General features: G+C 45.5%; 1 protein-coding gene across 4 annotated transcripts in view; it reads left to right on the top strand.

Moving 5' to 3' along the window:
- Nfyc (nuclear transcription factor Y subunit gamma) overlaps positions 1–11,834 on the top strand; it is a 62,971-nt gene extending 51,137 nt beyond the window's left edge. For 3 of the 4 annotated variants that reach the window (XM_021160775.2, XM_029475913.1, XM_029475911.1), the window contains 5 exons: positions 379–552; positions 3,899–4,057; positions 7,517–7,624; positions 9,882–9,941; positions 10,973–11,834. In XM_021160775.2, the coding sequence (XP_021016434.1) occupies positions 379–552; positions 3,899–4,057; positions 7,517–7,624; positions 9,882–9,941; positions 10,973–11,092 (621 nt within the window). In that variant the 3' untranslated portion in view covers positions 11,093–11,834. The remainder of the gene's footprint in view (positions 1–378; positions 553–3,898; positions 4,058–7,516; positions 7,625–9,881; positions 9,942–10,972) is intronic. The other variant, XM_029475914.1, reaches the window with a different exon arrangement.
- Positions 11,835–13,057: the final 1,223 nt, after the last annotated feature.

Raw genomic sequence — 13,057 nt, 5'->3', positions numbered from 1 at the left:
TATGGGACTTGGGGATATCAAGTTTGGGTAGCATCTTCCATCACAGGCTTTGACAGAATCTACTGACAAGCTCTGCTGGTGCATGGTTGTTGCTTATGGTAATTATTTGCCTGTTTGCAACTCATCACACAATGGATGATTACTCGGGATTTCAGAAAATTGGCTGTATGTTCTGTGAAGCCTATAGAAACTGTTATTTTTAGTTTGATTTAGCACAACTGGTCTCCAAATTCCACTTCTCCTTTGACTGCAAATGTGGAGAGCTCAGCATTCGGCAGGCAACTGCACATAGTCTGTTTCAGGGAAGAGTGGAAATTCACTGTGGCGGTTGCTGAGTCGGTTTTTTTTCCCTTACCTGCTTCTCCTTCCACCCCACAGGAGGAGGTACGCCAGTCTGTGACTCCTGCGGAGCCTGTCCAGTACTACTTCACGCTGGCTCAGCAGCCCACTGCTGTCCAGGTCCAGGGACAGCAGCAAGGCCAGCAGACCACCAGTTCTACGACCACCATCCAGCCTGGCCAGATCATCATTGCACAGCCTCAGCAGGGTCAGGTCTGTGAGTGGCAGGGAGTACCCACCTAGCAACACAGTGTCTCTTAGGTTTGGGTGGGGCAAGTGTGACCAGTACAGAGAGAGGCCATCACATCCTTACAGAGTGCTGCATTTGATGTCTGGAAACCTGAGCTTCCCCCACATTAAGTCACAGAGGCAAAGTATCACCCTAATCTCTCTGGACCCTGTTTTCCTCTTAGGTCAGATAAGGAAAGTGCAGTGGACAAGATGTTCTCCAGGATCCCTATGAGCCCAGATATATTAGAAGGAAAAAAAATTTCGCTAATGCACCCATGAACAGTAGTGGGATGTCTGTAAAAGATCTTTTCAGTGGACTCCATACCTGCTACTTGTCTATGCCAGGACTGGAATTTGTACGTTAAAGGGGAGAGCAGTACTATTGCTAGCTTGCATACCTCTCCTTTCTGGCAGGTCTCTGTCCTACTGTATTTGTGTCAGGTGACCTTTTCCTTTGACAATAGTAATCAGAGGATTTTTTTTTCTCCCCCATAGTACTGTTGAGAGCAGTACCATCCGTTGGGAGTCATGAGAGGCTGCAGAGGACTCAGTACTGTGAGCTCTGAATCCCAATTCTGTCAGTCATTACTTTATTTATTCATCAAACAGTGAGCATCCTCTGTGAGTAAAGTCTTATGCTAGGTATTGGGGACATAAGCATGGATAAAACAATCCTGATTTTCAAGGAATTCACAGTAGTCTTAGTTGGGAATACAAATATTTTTAAAGGTTATATCATCACGTGGGATGAGTAAAACTAAGTCAGCCTAAGAATTATATACAGAGTGTTATCAAAAGAGTATCTGACAAAGATATGAGGAATTGGTGGGAGAAAAGGTGGTTAGAGGCTCCTGAAAAGAATAATGTGACTTTTAGAGGGATCACTGGAAGTGTTAATACTTTGGGAAAGCATGGTGTTGCTACTCAAAAGCTCCAGCACAGCCAGCAGCTTAGAAATGAGAAATAGCTGGGCATGGTGGCATACGTGTATAATTCCAGCACACTGGAAGTGGGGGTGGGAGAATCAAGAGTTTGAGACAAGACTCAGCTGTATGAAATTCTGTTTCAAAACAAGCAAGTAGAGCAAGCAGACAGACAGAAAAGTGAGAAACGGCAAAGGAAATGATGTGAATTTAATTAGCATGAGAGCTATCTAGGCAAGTCTAGGAAACATATCCCAGAGAGTCTTGTATATTTCTAGTGAAGAACTAAGTTTGTCTAGAAGAAAAACATTGGGGTGGGATGGATTTAATTTTTTTTTTTTTTTTACTTTAGGATTTCTTGTTCATTTACTCATAAAATAGAAGTATATTAAGTACTTTCTCTGTCGGACACTACTAGGCAAACAAGGCTCAAAACTGATTATGGCCCAGTCCTTGTCTCAGGATTCACTGCACCCTGATGCCCTGTGCCTCTGCAGTGAGAAATCTTTATCTGCCAAAGGCTTTGTCCCTTTACTGAGTGAACTTAAAGAGAGGATGCCAAGGGCTGGCCCTGATTGACTGATTGACCCAAGAAGTCCATGGCTGTTTGCTTACAGCAGGGCACACTATGGGTGATTTAGCAGCTTCCATGCTAATACAAGTCCTCATTTTCTTGAAACAATTTAGAATACCTTGGAAATAATCTCAAAAATTGGGTTGGTGGAGTACAATGATGGGTTGGCAGCATGCTTGGTTTTGGTCAGCAAAGATTTCATCTGTCTTCCTTGCCAGCTGAGACCTGCTGGGCTTGGAGCTGAGAAAGCTTGTGAGGTTGGTGAAGTTGTATTGCTGTCCTGCTGGTTTAGGGTAGCCAGGGGCTAGGTTACACCTCCCTAGACCCATAGTGAGTAAGTAGTGAAGGCTGTTTCATTTTAAGTGCAGATATCTCTCCTAAGATAGGATATACATTATAATAAAGTTGGAAGGAACTGTGCTGAAGTGAATTCTGTGTTTTTGTTTTTAGTTGGGAACTCCCTTCTGGAGGTCAGGAATAGATCTAGCATCATGCTACACAGGTGGAAGAGATTATTTATTTGCTGTTGTCCAACCTACCAAGGAGACTTTTACTGAGAATGCTGTCTCTCCTCTTCCAGTCATTTTTTTCCTCCTGAGTAATCTCTTAAATCTCTTCTCTAGTTTCTATGACCCACACACTCTCCCCCCACCGTCCGTCCTTATAGTTTTAGTTACCAAGTTACTACATCTGGGGCACCTGTGCAGTCAAGAATTAACATTAGAACAGCAACATCGTTTGAAGTCTATGATACTTTGAGACTCCCTATCATCTGGTTGTCAGGGTTGTTAGAGCAGGGAAGATCATGTCTGGTGTGGGATGAGAATACAGGTACTCCACCAATCTCCCATCACTCCCATTTTTAGACAGGTCAGATATACTGCGTTCATTTCTCTGTAAAAGTCACATCTAAAGAAGCCGGGCAGTGGTGGCACATACCTTTCATCCCAGAGCTTGGGAGGCAGAGGCAGGTAGATCTGTTACGAGTTTGAGATCAGCCTGGTCTACAGAGTGAGTTCCAGGATATCGAAAGGTACACAGAGGAAACCCTGTCTCTAAAAACCTTTTAAACAAAGCTACATTAGGGGCTAAGGTCTTGGGATTTAGAGTCTGCTTCATAGTGATAAAGCTGCTAAGTACAAATGAACATAAGGCACAAAAGTCTTAAATCTGGACTCTTCATTCTTGACTGTTCAAGCTATTGCGTTGCTGGGTGCTGTTGAATGAAGGTAGGCTTTGTTGAGTTGTCAGCATCTGATGTTTTCACCCCTGTGGGGAGCTATGCTATAATCTGTAGCAACTGTCTGGCTAAGCTGGGCCAGGTTCACTCTGCTGCTTGAGTGGATGAGAGCCCACATGCGCTAGGCCTAGCCTGAGAGATGAGCCTTTGTGCTTTGTTTGCCTTTCAGTGTTTTTCATGCCTACAATACAGTCTAGGATCCTAAATATAGTGCATTCACATAGGCTCCACTTCATGTTTCATGGTGCTCTCTAGATTCACCTTCCCCTAATTTGACATGGGTCTGTTTCTGTCAGTTGTCATGATTGCTTTGATTTTTTTTTTCTTCCTTATTTTATATGCACTTTGCCATCACGGAAGGACTATGGAGTTGCAACATTTAAGCTTAGATATTCTGCACTGTGAACCTAAAACTTGGTTTGGCTTTCTTGTTTCTTTTTCAGACTTAACTCTAGCTGTGTTGTACAACCATTGGGCTGCATGTTAAGAGGGTGACAAATTTAGGCAGTAATGGAGTGTGTGTGCTTCCAGTTTACTACTGCAGGCTCCCAGCCAGAGCTCAAACAGCTTTCTCTTGGCTCTTCCTTCTAGACCACACCCGTGACCATGCAGGTTGGAGAAGGTCAGCAGGTGCAGATTGTACAGGCCCAGCCTCAGGGTCAGGCCCAGCAGACCCAGAGTGGCACTGGACAGACCATGCAGGTGATGCAGCAGATCATTACCAACACAGGAGAGATCCAACAGATCCCGGTAAGCCTGTCTTCATTGTCCCCAGCTGGATGGATTTCTTCAGTTCATGGTGTCGGTATTCCCATTACACACCCAGCTTCATTCGCTGTTTCCTTTCTGCTCTGCTTCAGTTCAGGTTCTGCCTTACTTGTGCTGGAGCTCCCCTCTGTTCCCCTCCTGCACCTACTCAGAGAAACGGTGCTAGCTATAGCTCTTGCCTATTACTACCACCACCACCGCCACTGCTACTGCATTTGTTTGTGCATGAGTAGGTATGCTTTTTTGTATGTGTATAGAAATCAGGACAACATTATGTAATGAGATTTTCCAAGGCACTTTTCATCTATACAAGTGGTTTAATGTCAGCTAAAAGCTTCAGTATATATTTTGTCAGGGAATTTGAGTACCACAACTTTTTCTACCACATGGGTCCTGGAGACTGAACTCAGGTCATCAGGCTTGGCAACAGATGACATTTCATCACCCCCAGACCTATCTTTTGATTAGAAGAGAATAAGAGGGGAGGTGTGTAAGGACGGCCATAAATAACACTTGTTACATATTCTTTAGTTGGTTCCCAGAGGAGCCTATAGCAAAGTATATTTTTGGCTTCCATTTAACTTACTCATTCCTTTACTTAAAAAGCCCCCTGTTCTTTTAGTTATCACAACAGCAACTAGGCATGCAAGAAGCAACAAGTGGTCAAAATGAGGAGTAGAGCAGTCCTTCATGAAATGTAGGCTGATAGGAATCCACGTGAACTTGCTTTGCCACTTTTCTGGAACAAAGCCCAAAGAACACCCTTTGTCTCATACAAAACATACGAGTTTTTCCAGGTATTTGGGTTCTACATTTTGTCACTATTTTAGCCACCAGTTCTAAGACATTCCTTTTAAATGGTTCTCTTTTTGTATGTGTTGTTGTTTGTTTTCAAAGACAGAGTTTCTCTGTATAGCTCTGGCTATCCTGGAACTCTCTGTAGACCAAGCTGGCGTCAAAGATCCACCTGTCTCTGCTTTCTGATAGCTGGGATTAAAGGCATGTGCCACCATAGTTTGACTTTTATGTGTTTTGTATGGACCAAAATAAGATCATTTAAGCCTGAGCTCCCCCATCGTGGAGTGGTAATTTTATCCCTCTGAGAAACAATGTATTGGTCAGAAAATGTGTTACAAAATTCAGCACTTCCATCTTCACTGCTCTCAGGACATCTTCTCGAAAGCTGGCATTTCCAGACTCTTGAGGCTGCTCAGCATTGTCTATAATAGTGGTGACCTAGAACACAGACCCTTTAATTCCCTCGTAAAAGCTAGAGAAGAGGCTTGTTTGTTGAGGAACTTGGGCAACAGACCCATGAGGAACAGTAGACCCACTGTGTCTTAAAGGACTGAGGCACTGGGCAACTCTAGGTCTCTCAGGCCTAAGAGCAAAGCTGCTCACCTGTTTCAGAGCAGAGCCACTTGGCAACCCCAGGAGCTGCTGCAGGTGTCATCTCTGTGATTGTTAGGAGCCTTACCTAAACTTGGGATAAGACTTGAGTTTTTCACCCTAGGATTCTTGCCTGCCTTCTAGATTCCCAAACCACTTTCATCCACAGAAATGGCGTGATAGCAACAGGAAACTGCAGTACAGATTTGGTTAGGAATTCAGGCACAACTTGCCAGCAGCTGTATGTATTTCCATTGAACCAGATGTTTAACAGGTTTAAATTCTGTGTCTCCTTTATCTTGCCTCAAGCCAATAGTTGTTGACCAAGAATATAAGTTATGGGGCTGGAGAGATGGCTCAGCGGTTAAGAGCACTGACTGTTCTTTCAGAGATCCTGAGTTCAATTCCCACCAAGCACTTGGTGGGAGGACTGTAATGGAATTCCATCTGTAATGGAATCCACTGCCCTCTTCTGGTGTGTCTGAAGACCGCACATACATAAATAAATCTTTTTTAAAAAAAGAAGAAGAGGAGGAGGAGAAGGAAGGAAGGAAGAGGAAGAGGAGGAGGAGAAGGAAGGAAGAGGAGGAGGAGGAGGAGAATATGGCTTATGGGCTAGGGATACAGCACTGTCAGTAGAGTGCTTGCCTAGCATGCATAAAGCCCTTAGTTTGATCCCTGTCACTGTATAAACTGTATGCTTGTAATCCCAGCATTTGGGAGGTAGAGGCAGGAGAATCAGAACTTCAAGGTCAGTCTTGTCTAGGTAGTAAGTACAGAGCCAGCCAGCGATGGATGCATGGATGGATGGATGGATATATGGATATATGAATATATATGTGTGTGTGTGTGTGTGTTGTTGTTGTTGGTATTTTGTTTTTAAAGAACTTCCATTTTTCTTGATGGCTCAAATGCTTTGAAGCCAGCATTTCAGTGAAGCATTTGATGTAGCGATGTAGCACTGCATGTAGGGCACAGCTTTCTCCTGTCAGCATTTTCTCCATAGAAGTAAAGTTCCTGGGATGAAGTTAGCTTTTGAAAGCCAGGAAGAAGCTTGTGCCAGTACAACAGTGTGATGCTGTGTGCCTGGGGAAATTCTTGCTTGCAATACAAGCAAGCTGAACAACCAGGAAGGTGCTTTCTGACTCCTAGATACAGACAGACCAAATTAGTGTATATTCTCAAAAACTTGCAGCCCCTGAGTTGTGGGCGTGTGCAACTACTGTCTTCCCCAACCCCCACCCCGCTACCCTTTATCTCTGCTGACCCACAGATCTCAGTGCAACTGTCTCATTCCTCCCTTTACCCCAGCTCCAAGTGACAGTACATTCATGGCAGAGTGGAATTCTAGGAGTCTGAGTTAAGGCTTTCAGTACACAATTAAGTGCAGGCTGCTGTATTACTGGTTATTGGAAGTCCCATTGTAAGCATGAAGAACTCCAAGGACAGTTTTGTAGCTTTGCTTTCCCATGATGGAGTTTTCTGTGAGAGTTTTACTGGCTTTGCTTCCCCTGGGGAGTATTTGGCCAGAAGCTAGTGCTGAATGTCAAGGATCTTCAAAGTCCCCAGACCACCACTACCCCCAACTCCCTCCTGATTGGTCCTGGATCGTGGGGTCAGAGATAGTAAAGCAGGCCAGGCTTTTCCTCCAAGATGTGCTGAATGGCTTGAATTGACAGCCATTTGTTTTGGGTGCCTGGCAAACCTTGGAACTGTTCAAAGTGTATGGAGATGGTGGGGGAGGGCTGCACTTCAAGCCCAGTCTGAAGTGTCGGACAGTCTCAGGAAAGCCTCAGATAAGCTCTGATCAAATAACCAACTGCCAGCAGAGGATGGTGTGCAGCCATATTAGGACATGCTCTTTTGTATGTGTGTGGGTGGGTGGTGCTTCCTTGTTTTGGCCTGTGTTTAAAAGGACCTTTTTTTTTTGTTCAGGGTAGGCTTCTATGAGAGACTTGCAGGGCGTGTTCAATCCCTAAATCTGGTCATAGGAAGTGTGTGTGTATGAGACTGTGTTCATCCCCTGTGGTCTCTATCTCTGCCCCATCCTAGGTGCAGCTGAATGCTGGCCAGCTGCAATATATCCGCTTAGCCCAGCCTGTATCAGGCACCCAAGTTGTCCAGGGACAGATCCAGACACTTGCTACCAACGCCCAACAGGTATGTACACTGGACAAATGGACTTGAGTGGGAGGCAAACATTAGCCAGCCAACTTTTTGTACTCTCGTCACCCTGTCCTTCAGCAAGAACCATTTACCCCAAACCTTTATCTCCACCCCTTATCTAGGGGCAGATGGAATTGTGTGGACAGTTGGATTCACAGTGTGTTTCTTACCATCTTGCTCTTGAGGGACAAAGGAACAGACAGCGAGGTCTCAAGAGTATCAGGAAGAACCTAGTATGAGTGTATGCACATCAAGCTGGAGGGAGCCAGCTGCCAGGCCGCGTTCCATCTAAGTGCCAGTGCCAGTTAGGTTCTGGTGGTCTCGTGCCCTTGGGGAAGCATATTTACTTTATGTCCATAGACAGGCGCAGCCAGAGGAACCCCACACCCCTCATGTCCTCCCTGCCTTGCCATCTTGAAAGCTGAATCATAAGTGCGAAGGGGGCTACTTACTCCAGTTCTCAGGCCTGATGGTCATCAATTGCAGATGATGGGGGGCAGTGGTGAAGGGGCTGCATTGTTAATGGATCCTTTCGCCTCAGACCCAAAAAAAGCAGCAATCGTTTAAGAGCTGGACCTGTCTGGCCCAGTTACATTTCTGGTGATGTATCTATTGACAGTGGTGACAGAGCTGAGTTAGAGCAGGTCTCCAAAGATCTCATTTGAGAAAATGTGAGGAATGAGCCAAAAGTAAGGCATCCACGCTCAGGATCATCTCTGGAATCATTAAAGGACCTTTCTCTCCCAGCTGCCTGCTTGCCTGTGGATCTGGGCTTCCCATGAGTTTCTTAGGTCTCAGTGATACTGATTGTCTTATCAAGACTGGTTATGCCCACGAGCCTGTCCCCTTTTTCTACTTCTTTTTTCTTTTCTTTAAAAGCATGTAGGTAGGATTCTTACAATTTTTCTTGAGATCCAAGAAGCCTTTTATGACATGGAAGCAGAAGGAAGTGAGAGGGTTTGTAGTTCCTCAGAGGCCAATTTGGGCAGTAGAAGCCAGAAAGTGGGGAGAATGGAAGAGATCCAAGAAGTGGGTACTTTGTGGATACTTAAAGTCTCCATGACATAATTTTACAAGTTGGCACCTAGTAGTTGTTTAATAAATGTTTGTTGAGTTCGTGCTGGATAAAATACATATGATTTAAAGGTAAATTAAACTTTTCAGCTGCTATGGATAGCAATCTTGTCACAAAGCACAGTTGGCCTTAATCTATGAGAATTATTGTTTGTCTTGGACTTGTTCATTTATCCTGAAAGCATTTCTGCAAGACTAACTTTGCACTAGGGGAGTGAATAGATTAATCAAAGCTACCTACAGTCCTCAGGCAACATATAGACCTACAGAAGGCAAAGGACCTAGAATAAGAAGCAATAACAAGCCCTTCACACCTGCCCCTTTCTTGGTCTTTATAGTCCTTGCGAGGCTTGCAGGAGTTGATTTGGGCCATTGTGAGGACACATGAGAGAACAAGCTTTACCTGATAGATTAGCTCTGAGAATTCCAAAAGCTGGTACAAAGGCTGCTGCAAGGTGCATGTTCCACAGGCACACATGCACACACCCTGGTCATCCCAGCTCTTCCCAGAAGCTGTCATCATATCCTGCAGTTCTGTGTGGCAGTATGAAGTCCTGTAAAATGTGAAGTGTGTGGGGTAAATGTTTTTCTTGCTGCGCACGACGACTCTCTCTCTCTCTCTCTCTCTCTCTCTCTCTCTCTCTCTCTCTCTCTCTCTCTCTCTCTCTCTCTCTCTCTTTCTCTTGGCCCAGAGGGCTGCACACCGAGTGTCGGAAAAAAGTACTTCATGGCTTGCCATGGGGACTGTGAGGGCCAAGGCTGCTGCTCACTAGGTGTTTCATATTGCAGTCAGATAATCTGGGTGATACAGGCCTGGTTTGGAGCCCACCTTCCAAGGATGGAAGGGACCCACCACTTTGCCCTTCATTTTGTAATCTGCTTTCACTGCCTGAATTAGGTATTGTAGTCAAAGCCATAACTCTGGCTTTAAAGCTGAGAGCCTCCTACCTTGAGGGGAGATGGTGGTTCTGATCTCCCTGTGTGGAGCCAGATCTTTGCTTACCCTAAGTGGAAGGAGAATAAGAGAGACTTTTTTTGCTCTGCAGGCCTTTGTCAAACACCTACTCAGTGGCAGGCCTCATTCTGAGCATTGTGTAGGTCTTGTGCTGTTCAGTCTTCATGTGAGCTGATAGACGCTCAGCTAACAAGCCTGCTCTCTCTTTGTGCTTCCCTACAGATCACACAGACAGAGGTCCAGCAAGGACAGCAGCAGTTCAGCCAGTTCACAGATGGACAGGTAGGGACCCAGCCTGAGTTGGGGCCCAGGGATGGCAGACGGTGTGGGTTTGGATGGCTACAGCTTTCTTCCTAGTAATGGACAAAACATTGTTAAATAATAAGTAGTAATCCTTTACGTCTGCAGGCCATGGGAGCCAGAAACAAACAAAACCTCAAGTGTTATACAGCTCAAATTACCATTCTTCAGGGAGTGACCTGAGCCCTGGAGGTGGGATGCGCCTCTTCCGAGTTCACTCAGTTACTGTTACAGAGCCAGCAATTGGTTCCTTCTCTAGGACTACTTTTTCCTATTCCAGGACACTTAGATATGTGGATTAGTTCAAATAAAGGGACATGTGACTGCTTGAACACTCTTAGATACCGAAGGAACAGGGGCCTTCTCTGCTCACCTGCTTTTCCCTCACAGCATAGTCTCTGGACCCACTGAGGATGAGATGGGTGACATGTCCAGATTTATGGTTTTTGATGCCCAGAAAGAGAAGAGTTGGCTTCTGGTCCCTCCGGTCTCTGCCAGGACCAATGCTAAGCTCTTAGCTCAGGGGTCCTCTGGGTGATTTCTTTTAGGGGCCCCCAAAACTAGGAGGCTGGGCTGCCCTAATTTGTCTTCTTTGCTCTGACAGGTTTGGTTATAGTAAATGGTTAACACCAGACCACCTCCTTGCACAGATCCCTTGGAGGAAAGGTCTGAGGATCCTTCTTGGTTTGTAAGGTGCTAGTACTATGGTCAAGTGCTTGTAGTTGCCAAAGCAGAAAAGGATACAGCAAGTTTGAGCTAACTGGAGAAAAAAGAAAAATGAAAGACACAGGAGATGGCCACTAAACTACCTCACGTGGCAGTCTGGTGCCTCCTGTGCCTGCTGCTTATTGTCTGCCTCCCCTACAAAGACTGCCACTCCATCCCGCTTCCTTCTGACACTTTGTAGTGGATAATAGTTAAGGTATCTGGGACCCCATCAAGTTGGAGGCTTACTGAGAGCTGTCTGCCTCTATCCCGAGAGTGACCTCATTCTCCTCTCTACCCTTTTGCAGCAGCTGTACCAGATCCAGCAAGTCACCATGCCTGCAGGCCAAGACCTCGCCCAGCCCATGTTTATTCAGTCAGCCAATCAGCCCTCCGATGGGCAGACCCCCCAGGTGACTGGAGACTGAGGGCCTGAGCTGGCAAAGCCAAGGACACCCAACACAATATTTGCCATAGAGCCCCAGGCGATGGGGACATACCCTCCCTCACCAGAGGACCCGGGACTTCATTGCCTCCTGCAGGCTAAGATACTGGTGCACTACTTTCCACGCCTGGGGACTGAGATTCTACAACAGAAAGATGCAATATTTTTTATTTTCTTTTTTCCATTTTTGTCTCCAAGGAATCAATATTTCAATATTTTGAGCTATGTGTCCAATGCTATGAAACGAGAATATTAAATAACATATTTATGGCCTTTTCTTGAAACGTGTGGTTGAAGAAATAATTCTCTTGTGTGTTTCCTGGCTTGGGCACTCTCCACCACTGCTAAGGGGCAGCCTGTGCTCTTCCTTCCTAAGGGTGTACAGGATTTCTACTCTGCCAGTTCTGCCCTCAGAAAAAAAGAAAGGGGCAGACCCTTTCCACCAGCATTCTTCTCTGCCCCTTCCCCAGAACCTTCCGAATCCAGAAGATGTGGAAACATTTCTCGCCTGTGGGCCATGAACTCTTTCTCCACAGAGAGCTGGTTTTCTCCCCGTCCCTTCTCTCCAGACCCAGGAGAACCAGGACTTTGAGAACCAGGACTTTGTGCACTGCTCTGGCCACTGTTTTATTTTTTAAATACATTAAAGATTGTGCTCATCTCCGTTGCTGCATGGACTTCAAACTGCATGAAATGCAATAAATCTCGTTTTCGGTACTTGAGAATCTGTGTCTGGGACATTCATGGGGGCTACTCACTTGGGAAAAGCTTGGAAAGGTTGATTTGTTTCAAGGTTGGATGTCAGGAAAGGTGGACCACTTGTCAGGAGCTAGTGTACAAAGCCAAAGGAACTTTCAGACTGAGATTCTTGACTGGTTTACAAATGAATTTCATCAGAACATGTCGCTTGCTCAGAAAAGCCTTGCCTCACCCAAACGAGCCATTTGTATGGCATTGTGGGGACATCTTTGCAGGAGAACACTGGCTTCTCTAGCAAACAAGGAACCCAGGAAATCTCTGCAACCTTCATTGTCATAGTGGCTCTTGCCACTGCCTGCTGTAGTTCTCATCACCAATGGCTTGGATCTGCCATAGAGGGCAGCCTGTGCCCCTTGCCATTCATCATGTTAGGGCTTCTATAGTCAGAGCCTGCTTCCTGTCCATTGAAGCAGGGGCAGCAGAAAAGAACCAGCAGTGAGCAATCTCTCTGGCCTCCTTGTCTTTTTACAACCATAGTTGGGCCTGCTGTCACTGTTAGATCAGTTTGCCATAATCTGGTAGACAACTCCCTGGGCTTTGGGCTCAAAGGGTGAAGCTGTGTAGGGAAGAGGCTTATACTAGACCCTTCAAGCTGAGGCCTGGTATCCTTAGGATTCCCTTGCCACCAATGGCTCACTGTAAATCTGCCTGGTAGGGTAGGCATTGGCGTAGCAAAGACTGATGGTTCACACCTCCTCTTAAAATGTGAGTCCCAAGTTCTGGGACCTACATTATATTCAGGTCTAGCCAAACTGTCCTTTACTCCTTGGGAAAAAAATAGGGGAGACTCTTGGCCATGTTGGTGACCATTTGCTTAAGTATACCTCACCTGATATCATAAACTAGGATTAGGAAAAAAAATGGGATCATAAAATAAGAGCACGTATATGCTAGACCTACATAATTTTGAAATGATTTGGTGCTGAGCTTCCTGGCTACCAAAGCAAAAAGCTAGGACCAAGTAAAGGATTCATTCATACTGTAAAGAAAAGTTAACAGTTTTTGCAAACCTCTTCCTAGTTTTAAAGGAGTTGGATAGAGTTCCCTTAACAGAGAAGATTAAGTACCTCACCATTGTCAGAAAGTAGGCTTAAGAAAGCCCCCATGTGCTTCTAATTCCCAAATTGGCCTTCCCATCTGTCCCACCCAAACCCTCCTTTGTGCACATCACACCATTGGACTGGTAGAG

Source organism: Mus caroli, chromosome 4 (genome assembly GCF_900094665.2).
Source record: "Mus caroli chromosome 4, CAROLI_EIJ_v1.1, whole genome shotgun sequence".
NCBI classification, from domain to species: Eukaryota; Metazoa; Chordata; class Mammalia; order Rodentia; family Muridae; genus Mus; species Mus caroli.
This window is presented reverse-complemented; position numbering and strand designations above follow the sequence as displayed.